The 21,330-nt window shown below is 41.9% G+C and overlaps 1 protein-coding gene across 2 annotated transcripts in view; it reads left to right on the forward strand.

Moving 5' to 3' along the window:
* The window catches only part of nox4 (NADPH oxidase 4), a 23,674-nt gene continuing 2,344 nt past the window's right edge, over nucleotides 1-21,330 (forward strand). Inside the window, exons 1-16 of one of the 2 annotated variants that reach the window (XM_086215716.1) lie at nucleotides 1-123; nucleotides 627-722; nucleotides 5,866-5,976; nucleotides 6,276-6,360; nucleotides 7,763-7,860; nucleotides 9,809-9,836; nucleotides 10,466-10,538; nucleotides 11,981-12,061; nucleotides 12,850-13,009; nucleotides 14,685-14,849; nucleotides 15,099-15,161; nucleotides 16,251-16,311; nucleotides 17,996-18,077; nucleotides 19,922-20,041; nucleotides 20,138-20,246; nucleotides 21,223-21,291. In XM_086215716.1, the coding sequence (XP_086071842.1) occupies nucleotides 627-722; nucleotides 5,866-5,976; nucleotides 6,276-6,360; nucleotides 7,763-7,860; nucleotides 9,809-9,836; nucleotides 10,466-10,538; nucleotides 11,981-12,061; nucleotides 12,850-13,009; nucleotides 14,685-14,849; nucleotides 15,099-15,161; nucleotides 16,251-16,311; nucleotides 17,996-18,077; nucleotides 19,922-20,041; nucleotides 20,138-20,246; nucleotides 21,223-21,291 (1,401 nt within the window). In that variant the 5' untranslated portion in view covers nucleotides 1-123. Of the gene's footprint in view, nucleotides 124-196; nucleotides 370-626; nucleotides 723-5,865; nucleotides 5,977-6,275; nucleotides 6,361-7,762; nucleotides 7,861-9,808; nucleotides 9,837-10,465; nucleotides 10,539-11,980; nucleotides 12,062-12,849; nucleotides 13,010-14,684; nucleotides 14,850-15,098; nucleotides 15,162-16,250; nucleotides 16,312-17,995; nucleotides 18,078-19,921; nucleotides 20,042-20,137; nucleotides 20,247-21,222; nucleotides 21,292-21,330 lie in introns of those variants that run through there. The other variant, XM_086215715.1, reaches the window with a different exon arrangement.

The raw sequence follows: 21,330 nt of genomic DNA on the forward strand, positions 1-21,330 counted from the left end.
CCCTAATGACATTTTAATCATTTTGAAATTTGGTGACTTTGTTCGTTTTTGAAAGACGGTTCGGGGACATGACGGCAGAAATGAATCCTCACCCCGGAGACTTGTGGGGGATGAGACGCGGAGGTAGGACAGAGTAGACACCGGCCGGTCTATAGACCCCGCACACACACACACACACACACACACACACACACACACACACACACACACACAAACGCTTGGGAGGCAGAGTTGCTGGGAGGACGGCTACTCTCTCTCAGCCACACCGGGGCTCTGGTGATCAGTCTGGGCAGCTGCGGTGCCGTCGGAGGCATCACCATGTCGGCTCGGAGCTGGCTCGCCAACGAGGGAGGGAAACACTTGGTGCTGGTGGGTAAACTTTAGTGACATTTGTAAACTCCTGTTGCTGCGTAAGCCTGTTTGCAGTTACTGTCGTTGGTTGTACTGCGAAGTTTCCAAAAGAAAACCTCAAACCGAGTGTGTGAACACACAGAAATCGCCAGTGAGTTTTGTGCATCTAGTGATGTAAAGCCACTTCATTATCAGTTTCTGATCGTTTTATCACTTCTATGTGTACAATGGTTTGTTGATGATATTTGTGTGTGTGTGTGTGTGTGTTTGTGTAGATGCTGTGGTTAGCAGCTAATGCCTGGCTGTTTATCAAGACTTTCCTACTCTACTCCACTGGACAGCAGTATCACTACCTCTACAAGATGTTGGGTGTAAGACCACTCTCTCTCTCTCTGTCTCTCTGTCTCTCTCTCTCTCTCTCTCGGTCTCTCTCTCTCTCTCTCTCTCTCTCTCTCTCTCTCACACACACACACACACACACACACTACACAGCACCCATTATGTTTTTTTGCTTTACTGCTTTTGACGTGTAAAAAACCCAAGTATCCAAAGATACTCATCACAAGTGAAGTCGCCACTCTTGTTTCCTCCAAAATCCAAACAGCAATGGCATGAGAAGCAAACAGCAACAAATTCTCCCTCGTTTGCCACTGAATATTTATTGATACAAAATCACTGTGAGACTTTGAATTCAACAAAGCACATATCACCATAGTATTAAAATGAATTCTTTTAAAAACTACAGTTGATATACAAGGTCAGTCAAATAACATCCGTACACCATCCACATTCTGATGTCTGACAAGTTGCAGTCATATAATGTTTGACAAATGTCTAAAACAATAAGTTCCAGTATTGCTTTTAATATGAAGGAAGCTTGCCTTCAGGACAGTGTTACTCTTGGTTGACTGACATTGATATTTATCAGCAAAATTGTTTTAGGTTGGAAAAACATTTTGAAACTCTAGCAAATTGACAGACCTGAGAACTGTATTCATGAGCATTCTTCTAAAAATTGTTGGAAGACTCAGAGTGAGGAACCGAAATAACGCAGTACCCTCATCACATGCTGATATTAGTGTTTATTTACCATGTTGGTAATTCTGCGTGTGGGGCAAATGAAGCATTCACCACAATACGGAACTGTCACTTTCCTCTGTTGATGGAGGTTTGCAAAAGTCCGCTTTGCTGCTTTATTTTTCACTAAAATATCTTAATGTTGTGATCACAGTCATGAGTTTGGGTGGGAGATGTGAAGGCATCCCTCATGAGATCAAACACAAACATGATCTAATCTGAAGTGGTCCAGTAACTCACTATCGCCCAAGATCTAGGGAATATTTCTTCTCTGTCTTTGATGGTTCATCGTCTTTATTTCTTTCATAATTCACGGGAAAACAGAGGTGTGCTATACTCTGTCACTCCCTCTGCCTCTTGATCTGCCCAGAGTTAAACTCTATTATGAATTATGAAAATTTAAATTGAACTGAGCGAAGATTCCTCCAAACTACTCCTCCCTCCCCACAGTTTTCAAGATGCTTTGTGAGAATATTTTATTGCTTTCAGAATCTAGTCTTAAAAGGTCTCACCAATTTTTACAAGAAATATTCTCATTGCACATCTTCAATAGAGTGAGACAAGAGGATAGATACCCTTCTCCACTCCTGTGTTTTGCATGAGGGCACAGAGACCCTCAGAGACTGACCTAGAATGGCTGTGGATGGGCAGCATGGTAAACCTCTGCTAAAAGCAATCAAACACACTTCTCCCAATGATAATCTTTGCTTGCATGACTGTAAAAGATCTAGGACTGTGTATAACATCCTCTATGAAATAAGAACTTGCTGCTTTCCTGAATGGGTGCAGGTATTTGACAGCACCTCAAATCTTTGGCCAACAGGATGGAGGAGGACCATTGCCTCTGGACAAACCCATTTTCTCAACCTTTCTTTAAAAAAAAAAAAAACAGAATACACAGAGGTGGAACAACAGGTTTGGAAGCTGAGCAAGCAAGGTGGAGGCATGCCAACATGCCAATCCATGACTATTTATTGTGCTAAGATAACTAGCTAATCCAGCTAAACTAAAGTTAACTGTACATTGGCTAATACATTAGCTACCACCTTTATCTACTACCCAATGTGTACCATGGAGCTTGTCCTCAGGGTCATGTGAATTTTTTTGTGGCTGTAAAGACCTGTTGCTAGGAAACCTGCCTCTACCGTTTTAATTCTTTGTGTGTGCCTCATCGGTCCATGTTTCATGATGGATGGTTGTCTGTAACACATGCAGGTCCTTGTGTTCTTGACAGTGACATGCAAGCTTGGGTCTCAGAGTCTCACTCACTCACTCACTCACACACAAACACACACACACACGCACAGCAGGGAGGAATTTGATGCTTGCAGGCCCATGTGAGCGTTGGTATAATTGTTGTCACAAGTTCCTGTTGGTGCGTGTATATGTGTGTGTGTACTTGATGTTTATATCAGCTTCTTGGCCTGGAAAGTCATAGTGATGTTAGTGAGTTTCCTGACTGCAGGCGTTAACGGGACTGATTTTAGATGTGATGTCCACATTCTGGTAATCAGGAGTGCGCTCTCAGATGTTGGCTCGTTTGACCCAGTTCTTACTGACAACAATCGTACATTTTGGAGGGTATAATCCTCATGTCGCTAACTCAGTCGGAGGCTTCCAAATATTAACAACATCGATGAGGGAAATCTGGCTGTAATCCTGGTTTTGCTGGACTTTGCTGTTTTCATAGCTGTGACTTCAGCCACAGTTTTTGTTACGTTTGTTATTTTCTGAATTGAATTCATACTTGAGTTGATGGGAACTTTGGCCACTCTGAAAATGTGTAGGCTTTATGGTCCTTGCATCTTGACTGAGTTTTCTGGTGTGTGTGTTTTTAGGATTAAAGATGTGATAAATGTTGTATGTTGTGTTACTTCTGCGTGGGAGGACATTATATATATATCATTATATATATATATATATATATATATATATTCTTAAGTTTTTTATGTAAAAGAAATGTTGATAAAAGTGGCTTGTACATCTGATTCATACTGATGTTATATATTCATATGAAGAAAAGCAAAAACCTGCCTCCTTATTGGATAATGTGTTCTCTATATAAAGGATGTAAGAAATATGTATATACAAGGACAGTTTTACAACTAGCAAAATGAAATGATAACAGTGCAAAAAAATGTAAAAAAAAAAAAATCCAGCAACAATGTGTAGAATCAGAAAAAATAAAAAAGGTGGAAAAATAAGATGTGGCAGCAAGCAGCATGTGTGAGTTATTCAAGTAGTGGTTGTATGATGGGAAGCACAGGGGAGAGCAGGGCAAGCATGGGCACGCCGCTGGCTTTGACTGAAGGCCTTGACAGAGGGCTTAAGATTGCACGCGTGTGTGTTTGTTTGTGCGTGTGTGTGTGTGTGTGTGTGTGTGTGTGCATGCCAAAACTAGGGATTGAATGCTTAAGGGCTGCTGAAGGGAATTTCAGATGTAACTTCAAAAAGGATCTTATCTCATTTACCTGTATGGTTCCTGTTTGTGTGTGTGTGTGTGTGTGTATGTGTGTGTGTGTGTGTGTGTGTGTGTGTGTGTGTGTGTGTGTGTGTGTGTGTATGTGTGTTTCTTGTTTTGTTGGCAGTGAAATTGGGATATCAGATCTCCTGCTTGAGGTTTTGCTGTCAGCTGCTTTGCCATGGGAGGCTGTATTAAGATATTTGTGTGTGTGTGTGTGTGTGTGTGTGTGTGTTCGTGTAGGTTGGTATTTTGAAGTAACTGATGCTAACATTTACTAGCTGCTGTATATACAGATTTAAGCTTTTTACCTCTTAAATCGTAAACCCTGCAGCACTCAGAATTTCAACACATTTGAATGCAGTGTGACTGATAATTCAAGCCGTTGCCTCAAACTACATTTAGTGCACTGCATATTTAAAGTCACCTGAGGGTTGATTCTTTCACTCACTCAAGATTGATTATCACTTAACAGGTCGAACTACATGTTAGCTGCTCTGATCTACACACTCGTGCACCTTCACGTCTCACACTACTTGTTTCATTTTCCTTTGGGGTAATCAGAAGAGACGGCACCAGCGGTGTACTCAGAGGCTGCAAAGAATGTGTTTAAATGTGCTGAGTTTAAGCAATGCCAAATTACATCCAGTGTTTCCGCATGAAACAGCCCTAATTATTGGGCTGTGGTTGGGATTTGTAGAACAAGATTACACAGCTGACATCCCTCTCATGTCACTTCAGGTGAACTGCACAGTTTTCACCCTGGTCAGGCGCTGCATCATTCAAACAGGATGTCCTGACATACTGGACATGAATCATAATGTTTCCCTTCACTGCCTGGCACCAGTGATGAAAAATGAGGACACAAAGAACCCAAATATGTACTCGAGCTTCCATATACGGTCGTATGTGCTACTCTTGATACAGTTTCTAGATCTCTTCCGTTTGAGATTGTGTTGTGCTTCTAAGTGAGCGACTTTCAGTTATCTTAACTTTTCCTTATTTTGCTTGTATGAGCCGAAATCTTTTCAGGGTTTTACAGTGTATTGTGAGTAATTTTGTGGCTGTTTGTCAAAGTATCTCAGTGGCATTATCATAAATAAAGAGACCGAATGGTGTCCTGTTTGAGTGGAAAAAATGTAGCAAGACCCACAAAGATCTTTCATATCATGACACTTTGATTTTTACAAAAATAAAGACACCCTGATTGTTATTGTTATTATTAATATTATTATTGACAACACATAACATCACATGATTTACTCAACTTTATATTCCCTTTCAGGCCTTTTTATCTTATTTCTTTCAAAACATTGCAAGACAATTAATCTATGATGAATCACAATATTTGTGTAACTCAGAGAGAAATACCCCTAAAAAGCAGGAATTATGTACTTTAATACACTGTATGATTATCAGAAAATTTTGAAATGAAAATAATGTAAAGATATATTGGTTTGTAACACTAACTGTTGGAATAAAAATATTGATAATGTATAACAGCACTTTGCATGTTCTCTCCATGTCTTCAAGGTTTCTCTATGAGGCTCCCACACACCGAAAACATGCAAATTAGGTTGATTGAGACTTTAAATTTGCTCGTATGTGGGAATGGTTGGCCCTGTGACGGACTGGTGGTCTGTCTATGTTGAGCCCCGCCCCTTGTCCGATGACACCTGGGAAAGGCTCCAGCCCCTTGTGACCCTGAACAGCGTCAGCAGTACAGACGATGGATGGATGGATTAATATTTTGTCCCATCCAGCAACTGGTTACCAAGTTGTGTAGCTGTGAATTCATGCTTTAAGACCCTAGTGCCCCCAGTAAATAGTCAAATGTCTGACTCCTAACAACTCACCAGTGTGAATTCAGTAGTGCAGAGGGAGGTTAATCTGCTAGACCCTTAATACATTGTGCCGACTGAATCAGTCCCCATTTCAGCAGCCTGCTAAAATTCTGTGTGTGTTGTTTTTTTCAGCTTGGGTTGTGCATCAGCAGGGCGTCTGCATCGGTGCTGAACCTGAACTGCAGCTTGGTGCTGTTGCCCATGTGTCGCTCGCTGCTCACCTTTGTCAGAGGAACACACACGGTAGGAGGAAGATGGGATGGAAAAATTAACCAGTTTTCGGGCGGGAGGGTGGTTGGTGTTGGATTTGTCTTTATCCTGACTGATTAATCTTTTTTAAAGGACTCTCTCCACATTGTAGACGAAGACTGATGGGTTTTGTGACATGTCATTATTTTTTATGTAAATCTATTATTTTCTGTAGGTACAACAAAATAATGAAAAAGTGATTTCTAGGAGAACATAGAGTAATACTGTTATGTATCTTACAACACACACATGTGTGCACACACACAAACACACACACACACACATACACACAGGTATCAAGCAGAAAGACGAGGAGGCTGCTAGACAAGAGCAAGACCTTTCATGTGGCCTGTGGAGTTGCCATCTGCATCTTCTCTGGTAAAACATATCATGGCTGCTCATGTAAGACTGTGTTTGTGTGTGTGTGTGTGTGTGTGAGATTGAGTGTGGAAATTGACCCATGCTAGTTCAGCATTCCTGGAGTACCATCTGTGATGTCCTTACAGCTGTGTGTGTGTGTGTGTGTGTGTGTGTGTGTGTGTGTGTGTGTGTGTGTGTGTGTGTGTGTGTGTGTTCTTATAAGTCTCTTTTCTCATGACATCATGGGAGCTTGTTGCAGCTGTGTCAGTCTCTGCTTGACTTCCTCCAGTTATTCATAAGTGTCTGCGTTCAATCTGTGTTTTTATAATATCTCAGTTGTCTTTTTCACATAAAATAATAACGGGTAAGTCAGAGCTCTTTGTCCTACAAAGACCAGTGCTGAACTTGTTTGTCGAGGGGCCATGGGTTGACTTATCTACGATCTTGGTCTCAGAGTGGTCACGTTGACCTGTGGGTTCGGAATTTAATCACTGAGTTTTATCTCTGAGTACTGACATTTGAAATCATCATTCAAACCTCTGGTTTTTTAGTTGGTAAATTAAACATCTGCCAAAACTTGCTGATAGTGTATAGTAGGCATTTTTCTTGTTCTGGCTTTAATGTCTCTATATTTGACAAAGTTTCAACAACTCTCCTTTCGCTGGCTGCAATAATTGAACCAAACATGCTTCTACTTCTAAAATGCGCCATGTAAAAAATAGTTGCTCTAGTAGAAATGACATCACAGACCCGCCAAAGAGCCAGACCTGCGTGAACTTGCATTTGCTGTTCACAATCACATCCTCTGTGAGTCGTCTGTCACCGTAACATTCACTTCCCAATTCATCTCACACACACACACACACACACACACACACACACACACACACACACACACACACACACACACACACACACACACACACACACACACACACACACACACACACACACCTTCAGGCAAAGTTCTCGTGTTCTAATTGTAGAGTTCCAAAGCTCTGAGACAAATGACAATGAAGCCAGAGAGGGGGTGAGAGAGAGAGAGAGGATGTATTTGAGAAAAAAGACTCTTGTGTCTCATGATTACAACCTCTAATGCCATCAGCTGTTGAATGGCTGCATGGTTAGCCTATGATGTCAGAGAGGAGTGTGCATGTGTGCATGGGTGTTCGTGCGTGTGTGTGTGTGTGTCTGTGTGAGAAAGTGAGTCAGGAGGATGTTTTGCTGACTTTTTGCTGAATAGACAAAGACTTGTCTGTAAAAGTGTCCAGTAGTAGTTAATTTTAACCTTCAGAATTAAGTGCGTGTGTTGTGCGCATGTGTGTATGTGTGTGTTAATCAGAGGAGTTTGCCTGTGTGCTGTTAAAAGCATGTGTGGATTTTCATACAGTGTTGTGTAACTCTTTGTCCTCTTTTCAAGTCGTACATGCATCCGCCCACCTGGTGAACGTCGTCAACTTCAGCGGCCACTATTCAGATGATTTTCCAGCTCTTAATTTGGCCCGGTACAAGGGAGAGGTGAGAAACGAATGCACTCACGTTTGTACTACTTGTGAGTGCCTCATTGAGATTATACAATTCTTACGTTGTGTTCGAAACAGTAACCCTTATTCTAACCTTAAGGCATGTAAATGCTTTACAAGAATTAGTTCAAACCAACTATTACTGAACACGTCTCCAAAGGGGTTAAAAAACTGCCGTCATGGGGTTTGCGATGCAAAATAAATATAAGTAACGACAATCTTTCCTTTGTAAATGGTAAACGGACTAAATTTTATATAGCGTTTTCTACCTTAGCGGCACTCAAAGCGCTTTACAGTGTCATCTCATTCACCCGTTCACACACACACTCACACACTGATGGTAGAGGCTGCCATGCAAGGCGCCAACCTACTCATCAGGAGCAATTATGGGTTCAGTATCTTGCTCAAGGACACTTTGACATGGTCACCGGGGTCAAGGATCGAACCAGCGACCCTTTGGTTGCCACTCTACCCCTGAGCCATGCCGCCCACAAGAGTTCATACACTTGCATTTGTTTTCACACAACATAACACACTCCTCCTTTAGCTTCTACCTTATTGCGGTGGAGGAGTTTGTGTATCCCAATGAACCTAGGAGCTAAGTTGTTGGGGGGCTTTTATGCCTCTGGTCGGGTCACCCAAGACAAATAGATCCTTGGGAAGCGACCAGACAAAGAATAGCTCCAAAGACCCCAATGAAGAAGTAAAACTTGGATCCAAGTTTTCCCTCGCCTTGAATGCAGGTCACCGGGGCCCTCCTCTGGAGCCATGCCTGGGGGTGGGGCTTGGCGGTGAGCACTTGGTGGCTGGGCCTGCACCCATGGGGGCACAGCCCTGAGAGGCAATGTGCGTCCTCTCTCCAATGGGCTCACCGCTGATGAGAGGGGCCCAAGGGCTCGGGTGCTATGTGAGATGGGTGGCAGCTGAGACCAGAGACCTTGTGGGTCCAATCCTCAGCTGCAGAAACTGGCTCTGGGTATGTGGAATGCCACCTCTTTAGTGCGGAAGGATCCTTAGCTGGTGTGTGAGGTTGATAAGTTCCAGCTAGATAAATTTGGACTCACCTCAATGCACAGCAAGAGCTCTGGAACCAGTCCTCTCAAGAGGGGTTGGACTCTCTTCCACTCTGGCGTTGCCAGCAGTGAGAGGCGACGGGCAGGGGTGGCAATACTTGTTGCCCCTCGGCTCAGTGCCTGTACATTGGAGTTCAACCTGATAGATCAGAGGTTAGCCTCCCTCCACCTTTGGGTGGGGGGACAGGTCCTGACTGTCGTTTGCACCAAATAGCAGTTCAGAGTATCCCCCTTTTTGGATTCCCTCGAGGGACTACTGGAGAGTGCCCCTTCTGGGGATTCCCTTGTTCTGCTGTGGGACTTCAACACTCACATTGGTGACGACATTGAGACCTGGCATGTTTGGGAGGAATGGCCCCCTGATCTGAACCTGAACAGTGTTTTGTTTTTGGACTTCTGTGCTCTGCACAGTTTGTTCATAAAGAACACCATGTTCAAGCAGAAGGGTGTCCATATGTGCCCTTGGCACCAGACCTGGCAGGCCCATCTGCCGGAGTCTCCTGTCAGAAGGAATTTCAACTCCCGCCTCCGGGAGAGTTTAGACCATGTGGCAGCAGACATTGACTCCGAGTGGGCTATGTTCTGTGCCTCCATTGTCGAGGCGGCCGATTGGCGCTGTGGCCATAAGGTGGTTGGTGCCTGTTGTGGCAGTAATCCCAGAACTCATTGGTGTACACCAAGGGTAAGGGATGCCATCAACCTGAAGAAGGAGTCCTGTTAGGGCTTTTTGGCCCATGGGACTCTGGAGACCGAGACCTCCAAACCATGCTGCCCCCTTACAGCAATACTAATGCTAATACAAATACAATAATAGTGGTGAAGTATTGATAATTATATAAGTACTTATTGTTTTTGTTGTTGTCTTCTCAGGACCCAAAGCTGATCATTTTGACTACAAGTAAGAGACAAGCCTGCTCTTTTTTTTGCAATTTTGGTGGATGCTGGTACATTTTTGCTGAATGGAATGAATGAATTTACTGACTGTACATCTTCATATCAGAGTAGCTTCATGCCAAGAGGAGGAAATATCTGTCTGTGTCAGCTTTGTCTTGTTATCTCCCACCCTGTCTCTCTGGGACTCTAGTGGGAAGTCTTTGTTAGAGAAACAAGATTACGTGCTTGATTTTCATGCACAAATTGTAATTTGCTTTTGCACGACTCATTATTAGATGTCTTGAGCTCATAAAGAGGTTTTGTCCCCTTGCATGTCTTTCTGGTGACTCCAGAATTTAAATGCATCGTTCTGTAATTCAAGTCTTTTTTTATCCAGTCGTGTGCTCAATAATCCACGTTGGTTTGAGCTAAAAAATTGTAGACCTGGAACACTACTGGATGCTTGTTCATTGTTCACACTGAACTAGAAGTGCTCTAATTGTTTGTTTAACTCAAATTGATGTGATAGTGAGGCATTTAAGGGCAGATTACACTTCTTAGGGAAAAAAATCTCTTTTTTTCTTTGTTGAATATGCCTGTTGGTTTAGACTATGACTGTAAAAAACGGATGTGAAGCTGTCTGATCTGCTTCAGTTCCAGGAGTCACTGGTGTCCTGCTGGTTCTCATTCTTTTCCTGATGTTCACATCCTCCTCCTATTGTGTACGGTAAGTCAACCAAACCAGACGTGAGCATTCTCATTGATGTATTTATGGAGGTTTATTAATGCATGTTCAGCCATTTTAAACAATGCAGTTTTTATTTTTGTAAATCTTCACTGAACCCTGGAGATATTGTACATGTATAATGTCATCTCAATGATGTCTGTGCGTGTCGGAGGAAAATTTTTTCTGTGTCCGCTGGACGAGTAGCTTCCATTGCAATAAACGGTTGCCACACTGGAGCATGGTATCCAAATCTCTTAATGCACCTGGGGTTTATGTACTTATATACATGTGTGGCTCTCCTCGTGTGTCTGTGCATGTCAGTGACTCACGTTGTGAGTGAGTCTGAGGTAGAGCGGTACAGACAATGGAGACAATAAGGAGACACAGAATTCTGTTACACAGCAAATCTCCGCTAAGTGTTCCACTCACAGCTCTGTCATTACTTAGGTCATACAGGGTCACTCACTGTGTGTGTGTGTGTGTGTGTGTGTGTGTGTGTATGTGTGCGCGTGCGCGCGTGCGCTTTGTGAGACTGAGCATGAAGACTGTGTGTGTTCTCCTCACTGTCTTCAGTAATTGAACAGGGACAGGGGTTAAGCGGAATTTCCAGACCACTTAAGGCTTTAAATAGGAGTTGGTTGAGTGGCCTCAGATGCGGGATGATGGCTTCAGCCGCACACCAGAAGAGTCATCCGAATAATGAACCGTAATCCTCCACCGTCATTACCAGACATTAATGCTGGCTATTGTTGTTCACATCTTCAGGCACTTTGGAGCATCTGTTCACTTTTTAACTTTTTTTTTTAAGTTCAATCAAATCCATCTATGTTCGCAGAATGTAACTAAACCAAAGGTCATTAGAACAGGAACTATTCTCAGTCAGTCAAGAAATGTCAAAAAAATCAATCAGTTGATCACATACAATGTTCCCAAACGATATTTTTTCATGAAATCTGCAATCATTATCATTACGTATGTTATTAATAAAATGAATTCATTTTTAGACTTGAGTAGTTATAGAAATAACCTGTGTGAAGTTGACTTGTCAATCGTAAACCAGCCAACAGTTATGTTAAACTACTGAGGCTGATACAATGGGACCACACCACAGAGGTGAACACACTCTGAAGAATGAGTCTAAAATTAATTGTGCTGTTCTCGGTCCTGTGATGTCCCTGATGGTGAAGATGAAAGACGGGAGGTCCTTTAAAGAAGCGACAGTCAAACAGATTGAATACAGGCTTTGGTGGTGTTGATTGTGGGCCGGGGGGTCATCGTGTGTAATGACCCCTCTAATATTGACCTCTGATGTCCTGCTTACTCAGCCTCTGAGTCTGTGGCCATGAACAAACTCTGAATCTGCGCTCTTCTTTTGTTGTGCATGTTGTATTGTTATTTAACTTCACTAACATCTGATTGAACTGTGCACTTGTATTTTTCAGAGTATCCAACTATGAGATCTTTTGGTACACACACAACCTCTTCATTGTCTTCTACATCATCCTCATGGTGCACATGGTCGGGTGGGTGTCTGTTCTCTCATCACTGATGGTAACACACAGCACTACATCTAGAAAGTCAGCAAATACTGCTGACTCTGGCTCACAACTGGGAAATTTCTGTCTGCAATGTCAACCTCAAACTTTGTTTATCTCAGCTTTTCTGCAGATAAAACAACCACATTAGGTCTGCATGGCTATGTTTGCACATTTGTCTTTTATTAACATGGAAGGGTTTTTTGCTGACTACTCTTCTGGGGGTGTGGACCCAGTAAGACAATGTCTATTTTGGCCATTTAGCGATGCGATAGGTTGCCTAAATCAGATATGAATAAATGATTGAAGCAACCTCACCCATGGGAACAGCAGTCGGGTGCAGTTCAACAACTGAAGACCGATTCTTGGCTGTCAACACATCTGTTACCATGTTTGACAGCAATAGCATTAATATCAGTGGTGCTAGCCCACCCACTGGTGGTGCTAGTGCCATCTATGGCGGAAGAGGGGCTATACAGCTGGAAGTTGATTATTTCATGGGGTACAAGACTGCTTTACAGGATACTGCGTCTGTATCATGATTTACCTCAAATTAGAGGAAAATACAAACACTGGTATCATGACAGCCAAGTTTATGACGTGAATATACTGTAAATCCACTGCAATTCTAATGTATCAGATCATTAATTTGTTAAGTTTGTGACATGTCATGCATAATCTTCTCTCCTGACACGTCACAAGATGATAATGATGGATTTGTGGCAGCGAATATAAAAGTTGCACTTAACGGACAGTGGATTTCTTCTTTCTAACAGTGGAGCGCTGAAGTATCAGACCAATATAGAGGCCCACCCTCCTGGCTGCCTCAGAGCCAATCAGAGCAGCCCAGACCAGCAAGGGGAGGAGCTGGAACAGTGTGAAGATGAAGAGAGGCGATGCAGAGAGGAAGCTCACTTTCAACCACACTCCCCTCAGGTCTGTGTGGGGGCGGTGTGTGTGTCTATCATGTAGATACTGTTTTTTAGGTCGTGTGTGTACTTTCCATCTGCGCTGCAATGAGTGTGTGTTTATGGCAAATTCATGTGTGTAGAGCATTTGGGAAGTGTTGGAAGGAGTTGATCCTGTTTATTATCAGTGTGGTGCTTTTAAGGGGGGCATCCTTTTCTTTCTTTTTTTTACTACAAGGCCTGTGTTCAGTTATTCCTTCCTGCTTGTGTGATTATGTGTTTGCACATGGTCGTTAGGGTACAATCTGGCTCCATAAAATCCCCTTTAAACCTGATTGTGATCTTCAGGCTGTAGTGGAGCTGTGAGCAATTAGTCTGCTACAGGTAACTGCTAGAAAGAGCCAAGAAAGCCACACACACATCCATAGTGAGGGAAATTTCTTTTCCTCCGTGGCTGTGTGTTTAGGTCTCGTTATGACTGAATTGAGATGAGAGAATGAGGTCTTTGGTTGACAGATGAGGCTACAACTGCTGCTGAAGACCTCTGTGTCGTCACTGGAAATGGAAATAGAACCTTTTTCCTTTCCTTTGACCATTTTAACATACAAATTTGGACACTAAAAAGAAAAACTGACTTCACAACCGTGAATTGCAACTGCAATTGCTACTCATCCACATCTTCATCTGTCGGCGAGATGACAGAGGAAGTTTGCATGCCAGGAGGCACTGTGGCTGCAGGTTTTAAGCACAATATGTCTGTTTTTACATATGCTTTGAAGAAATATTATGCGGGTTTCTTTGAGGTGTGCTAACAACACTTTAGTAAAGGTACAGGCAGGTCCTTAAAGTGTCCTGATCATCTTCATCGCGAGAGTGCCTGTCAGCTTGTCAGCACAGTGAACAGAGTGATGCTGGGAGATGCTGAGCTATCAAGTAGCTTGTATAAATTTTGAAGACATATTGCAATGGTTCAGATCTCTGAAGGCTGTAGTGATAAGAGGTATAATGACATTCATATCAGTATTGGCCCAATTAAGAATATATCAGTCCAGTTTTGCTATCCGTCTGCTGGAAAGAATGTGATAAGTATATGATTTATGGGCTTTTCTAAATGCCCTATATTTACAGCCGTACTTATCAGGCAAAACAACGATGTTTATATGGTTCAAAATTTTCAGACCTGTGCTTCCCTTTTTCACTGTAGGTCATATAGAACCTGATGTTGGGACAACATTCATGAAATGTTCTCACACACAACATTACTCATTGTAGGACAGTTTTGCTCTCAATTAACAGATAGGACATCAGAGAAAGCTGAGGGCTACTTGTAATTTTTTGCTCGTTACATTTATTGTGTTCCTGTACAGCATTTAAGTCTTTGCAAGCCTGTATGATTGCCTGTTATAAGGAGTACTCAATAGATGTCAGGAGGAAGGACTTACAATTAGCAAGCAGGCTTTGCTTCCTGTCTGCAAGACTTAATTTTGGGTTAAAAAGTCCAGCATTGTCTAAGAACCAATATGTTCAGAATAATTCATGAATGAGGTTCATTTTGTCAAATATGGTGATTAGTTCCTGTTGGGAATCATAAATGAATTTGTGTATTAGTGTTCATGTGTGTGTGTGTGTGTGTGTGTGTGTGTGTGTGTGCGCGTGCGTGCGTGCGTGCGTGCGCGCGTGTGTGTGTGTGCGCACGTGTGTAGACATGGCTATGGGTGTCTGGTCCCCTCTGTCTGTACTGTGCAGAGCGTTTCTACCGCTACATCCGGAGCAGTGACCCTGTTACCATAGTGACGGTCATCAGGCACCCCTGCGATGTCATAGAGCTGCGGATGCTGAAGAAGAACTTCAAAGCTCGTCCCGGGCAGGTAAGAGTGTGTTTATCCCTTAGTATTTTGTTTTTGTTGAATCTTGACTGTATCACAAATCAAGTTGTATGATGGTTTGAGACAGAATTGAGATGAAAAATTTTGGCAGCTGTTTTTCTTTGTGCTTCCTCTTTTGTCTCCACACGCCTCACTCTGTTTATCTCTCACTCTCTCTCCATCTTTCTCTCGATTTTTCACTCCTTCCTCTCCTCTGTGTCATCTTGCTGTCTCCATCATCCTATTCTTCAGTATATTGTTCTCAACTGTCCTGGTGTCTCTTCATTTGAGAACCATCCTTTCACGCTAACAGTGGTAAGAGCTTATGCAACGCTACTCATTCCAACACATTCCTGACTTGTGACACAATGCAAACACACACATACTTTTTTGTCTATATTCTCACACATGTTTTTACAGTTTGTAAAACTTTCTTCCCTCGGGCAAAGAACATGCAGTTCTTTGTCTCTCTGAAGGTCCCACCCCCTTCACCACTAGCAGGAACTTGATTGACAGCGGGATCTTCCAGTGATATTCCATCTCCCATTGTTTATTAGTGTTTTCAGCTTGTAGGAGATGAAAACGGTAGACAAAGGAACTTCATGCTTTGACAGTGCACGCATACATGTATGCAAACACACAAACACACACGCGTTGTGTGCATTCCTGTGCCTGGTGTGCAGAGTTCATTGAGGTTTTTACATGTGTAAATATCAAGTATGTATACCTATACAAAAAAACAACAACATTTGAAGCCTTGTCATCAAAAACTATTCCTTAATTATGAATGCAACAATGAAAAATAAAGTGGTCAGAAATCTTACTGACTGTTTTTATTAATTTAGCATGTTTTGTTCATGCTCACTGATTTCAGCAAGTTCATTTAATTTTCCATGTTAAAAGATTTTTGGTTTAATTGAGCGATTGTGCAGATGAAAACCAGATAATGTTGAAACCAAGCATATTTTGAGGATTAAATCTGAATTCCAGTTTATTCCCAAACTTGAAGACATCACAGTCAAATTAAGCATTACCCAAACCTTCAAGACTTTGGACAAACCCTGCTGGTGTGTTATGGAGCTTTTCGGAGGAGGGCAGAGAATCACTCTGACAGAGAGCAGACAGACCCCTGAGGCTAGTAACGCCGTCTGCCAACAGGAAGGCTGTACGTGTGTGTGTGTGTGTGTGTGTGTGTGGGTGCATGTGTATATGTGTGTGAGAGAGCATCGTCGGAGTTCATGAAAGGAGTTGTTGCTATGTATTATATATGCACACTGGGGTGTGTGGTTCATGCATGTTTCTTCTGATGTGTGCATTTGTGTTTTATTGTATCTCCAACAACAGAAAGTTGTGTACATTGTGTGTTTCCCTGTTAGTCACTGTCTGCCCTCTGACTCGTTGCAGTGTCCCACAGAGAACAAGGAAACTTTTGGCATCCATCTCCGAGTCGTGGGAGACTGGACTGGTGGGTTTACCATGACCAGTCACTTCCCAATTCATCACACACAGACACACACACAGAGACACACACACACGCGTGCGCGCAAATGCTCACCCACACACAGATCGCTTTGTCCTTTTGTGTGTGTGTGTGTGTGTGTGTGTGTGTGTGTGTGTGTGTGTGTGTGTGTGTGTGTGTTGACTGCTTCTTTACCTTGAGGCCAGCATGCCTCTTGCTGTGTTATTGTCTTGTTGGAAAACTTCATGAGTGCTCACACATTCTGACAGACACAATACACAGTTTTCCATATGAGCTTTTTGAGACTTGGCCAACATCGGCGTTTGTAGGATTTCAGTTCTGAAAACTGGAATCTGTCAATACTTCCTCTCTGGTGGTTTTTATTCCAAAAACTGCCATTTAAAACATTGCTTTCTGTTATGACACTCTTTTTTGGATAACTTTTATGTTTTTAACAAATCGAAAAATACTTCCTTCAAGTCAAACTGAAAACTGAAATAAAAAAGAGTTGGGAAAAAAAGGTTAAACATCAAGATGCATTTGCGATCGAATTCATGTTGTTTTAGTTTTGTGGGAGAATCTCCTCATACTTTCCCAGTGACCATGCAAATAGAAATACGGCTACTTTTGTCCGCTATTCTAAATTTCCAAGCATAAAAATTGTTTCCTCTCTGAGGGAACTGGTGAAATTTTATTAATGGATGTTGTTGCTGAATACCACTTCCAAGAAAAAGCAATAATTGTTCAGATATCATTACCTGAAATGTCCCAAAATATGTTTTGACCCTTAACATGACCAGGAGGAGCAATGGGCATAAATGTTCCCTGCATTGCTGCTGAGTAGGACATTCTACATTATTTATGCCAACCAGTTTCTTGACATTTGTAGACTCGTGTTTTTTTTTAAATGTATTTATTAAATATGCATATATGCGTCACCAGAACTCTGATGTTATTATATTTTTGTTGCTGACTCCAAACCCAACATTATCCAGGTTTCATATTCCATAAAAAAATAAATAAAGCCAAAATGTTTTGGAGCATATTTGCATGGTTTTGGAAAATTCATGGAAATTTGCTTCACAAATGTTGCATATTAGAGTTTATATAATTCACTCCAGATGTTTTGGTTAGTATGGATTTGCTTTAATCCATTTTATGTTGCATCAAACCACATACAGCTTTTCATTAATTTTAGTTAAATATATTATGTCATAAATATAATATATTTTCCTGAAAGGTCTGAAAAAAGCATTGGAATGTGTGGGCAAAGTTGTGTTTGGATCCTGGTAAACTCAAAAAATGGAGAAGATGTGTAAAAAATACACTTTTCCCACTTCTTTTTTATTTGAATGCATACAACAGACTCACTTCTGCAGGAAGTTGTGGCCTTTGGGAGCCTGTGACAAACTTGTGCAGTCGTTTTTACACTCTAGTGTACAAATCCAAATCCAAATCTTTCAGAAACAGATGGGGAAGTCCGTTTGTTTGTGTTGGCCTCTTAATCTGCCATGATGACACATTGTAATCTGACAGCGGAACACATCGAGTTGGAATTTATAGACACTTTTAAATATGTTGATAGTTGCATTGAAAGAAGTTTGGATTGTTTATGATGCTGTGTATGTCATTCACTCCTGCTCGGAGGATGAAACAATGTGTACTCCTGGTCTCTTGTCTCTCTGCTCAGAACGTTTCACACAGCTGTTACTTCCTGAGCCCAGGATAGACTTGGAGATCCTCCCCATGGTGCAACAGAGGAGATACCCCAAGTATGTCACAGTGACTGTGAGTGTGTGAAGGATGTGGATGACATGATTTCTCACGAAAGCTCAGAATCACAGCAGGGTCAGAGGTTTCAACCCTGTGACCTTTGACCTTGTGCTCTTCCTGCTCTGAGAGTTTGTGTGTGGGGGGGGGGGGCATAGATAGAGAGGGACTGAGTTTGTTTTGTGACAGTCGAGTAAAGCAGCACTGAACAAACAGCCTCTCTCTGATGGGCTGATGACAGTGCGCACTAATGGTTGTGTTTAACTTGTATATTTTATGGGTTGACTTGTGATGATGTCAACACTTTTATGACAGCAAAGTAGCAACACATAAGAGATCAGATTTTGCCGATGTCATTAATGAATAGGGATGGGAAAAAAATGTCTATTTCTCATCCAGTTGTCTGATCTGTTCAGTCATGATGTTACACTCGTGGGTCCACGCTGCTGAAAACCTGCAACTCGAAGGTTCCTGTGAGGGCTTTGATGGCTGAAGGGCCACTTTTCTGTGTGCAGTGTTGGAAAAAAAAATGAAGTGAATTCATAAGTTTGATGGCACGGGGGCCACCCAAGTAGAGACTGAACCAGAAATGCTGACTGTTTCTAGAATGTTGAAGAAGACGGACGTCATGAGAACTCCTAAAAGTGAAGCAAACATATTTTAAATAAATAAGTAACCTCTGCATTAGCAGAAAGTATATGCCAAATACATTGTTATCAACATATGTATGTGTGTGTGTATATACATATATATATATATATATATATATATATATATATATATATATATAAAATATATGTTGGTCTAATTTTTTAATGTGAGGGAATTGAGATTGAGAAGCAGTCTGGGAAGTGATATGTTATCTTTTTACTGTACATATTAAAGTTACCAAGTTACCATTGGTGCTGGATATCTCGGACTGGCAGTTGCACGTGAGCGGACATTCGTTTAACTGCTTGTGGATTTGTGCAGAAAAATACACAAGACGATGCAGTCAGCCGGGCTGTCAACAGTGTGCGTGCATGTCTGCAGTTGAGGATATTTATTTGCAAGTAAATACTGAAATGCCTCCAAACCAATGTTAGTTCTTTCAGTGTTTTTTTTTTTTTTTTTTATTTAAAGGGAATTGGGTTGGTCGCTAACTGTTAGCCCTGAAGCTAGTGATAACTTCGATCCAGCCTGTCAGGGTAATTTAAAATGGATAGTTTACTCAAAAGTAAAAACCCAGCCAATGTAGTTAGGTCTTTTTCTTTCTTTTTTTTTTTGACTAGTAATCTCCCGAAAATTTGAAAATGTTCATCATTCACTTCTATTGCTTGACTGAATTTTCATTTTTGGTTGAACTATCTCTTTAAGGTGGTCAGGCTCCTAAGTGCTCCAGCTATTCTTTCTCTTCTTAAATTTAATCTGATTATCTAGCAGCAACAGTGACTCAGTGGGAGTTTTGGCGAGTGTGAATTTCAATTTCTTGGGTTGAATTTGGTCACACAAAGCTTTATTGGTCATATCGCGCGTGGAGTGTAAAAGTAGAAGTGTCTTCTTAGCTTGATTTGACTTTGTATGCATGTTTAATGTGTGCTCGTGTGAAGGAGATGCACTTCCAAGTGTTTGAGCAGCTGTTGTAGAGAGTGCAGATGTCTATGTGTGTGTGTGTACTTGTGGAGGGGGTTTGTGTCTGTACACTCTCACACCCACACACACTCACATGCATAAGATCTACCCACTGCGGGATTTAAAATACAGGATGTTTATCTGATTATGTGTGCTTGACCTACATGATAAGATATATAATTGTGTGTGTATTTGTTCTTAGATTTTGTCTTTTCTCTCCATATTGTGTGTCCAGGCTTTATGTGGACGGCCCATTTGGAAGTCCTTCAGAGGAAGTGTTTAACTATGATGTCAGTCTTTGTGTTGCGGGTGGAATTGGAGTCACGCCGTTCGCCTGCGTGCTACATGCTCTGCTGTGAGTGTGTGCAGACTAAAACAATAGTTACATTTATAGATGATAAATCATTTGATTGTATGTTTTTGCCTTCTTCTCTCCCTGCTGCGCTCCCAGTGATGACTGGACTGGTTTCAGGTTGCAGAGGTTGTACTTTGTGTGGGTCTGCCGGGAGATTCAGTCCTTCTACTGGTTTGCTGAGCTGCTGTGTGCCCTGCATCATAAGGTCTGCATGCTTACGTGATATCAGCTCAAACATCTGGCAGTGATTTGGGTCGCTTGAACATCAGGAGATTCTTAAAGGACTTAAATAGTTAGTTGACATTTTCTGCATGAGCCGCAGCACCTCAAAATGTCTCAGCATGTCCGTGACTTTAACCCTTCATTCAAGTTGTAAAACAAGACATAAAGATAATCCACCTGCCTTGGGCTGTTTGGACTTCCTTTCTTGTTTCTTCTTCTTAGTCAGGTCACAGAAAGTTTTCCAAGTTTTAAGGGGAACAGGAAGTTTAGTGGTTAAGAGCGTGAAGATGAGCCGTTACAGTTGTACCTGTGCTTTTAAACTCCAAACTGCATTATCAGTAAAATAATATTAATGAAGGGGGAAGCATGGCTCAAAGGTTGAGTGGCCATCTAGCAACCGGAGGGTTGCTGTTTGGATCCTCACTTCTCCTGGTGACCATGTCTGAGTGTCCTTGAGCAAGATACTGAGCCCCTAATTACTCCTGATGGCCCTGGGATGGACTGGTGACCCGTCCAAGGTGAACCCCACCTCTCGCCTAATGTCAGCTGGGGTGGACTCCAGCACCCCAGTGACCCTTGAAGGATAAGCAGTATAGAAAATGGATGGATGGATGGGACAATATTCATGAAGAAAACGTGAATGACAGGATTACTCATTAGATCTAAGGCTCTTACTCACTTTTTTCAGGATTTATAGTATGATTTTATCTAAGAATGGCCTTTTCAATATCTGTGTCTTATGAACCCCCTATTTCATGGTATCAACCTCTGCATGAGTCCAGCAAAGCCAATGTTTGATTGCTGCGGGCTCACATTATCATTAGTATAAACTTATTGTTTTAACGCCATCTTGTGGCCGTTACATATAGATCCAAATAATATATGTTGTATGCTGTCCTACATGTTTATTTATTACATCAAAGATATAATTACTTTTCATGTCTCTGTTTGTCACTTAGTTATGGCAGGAGAACAGACCGGACTATTTTAATCTGAAATTGTACATCAGTCAAGCAGACAACCTGCAGGTGGGGCTCCCTCTTTCTCTTACTTTTACTTTTTCTCTC

Source organism: Aulostomus chinensis, chromosome 10 (assembly GCF_037954235.1).
Source record: "Aulostomus chinensis isolate RoL2024-O1b breed Wild chromosome 10, RoL_Achi_v1.0, whole genome shotgun sequence".
Taxonomy (NCBI): domain Eukaryota; kingdom Metazoa; phylum Chordata; class Actinopteri; order Syngnathiformes; family Aulostomidae; genus Aulostomus; species Aulostomus chinensis.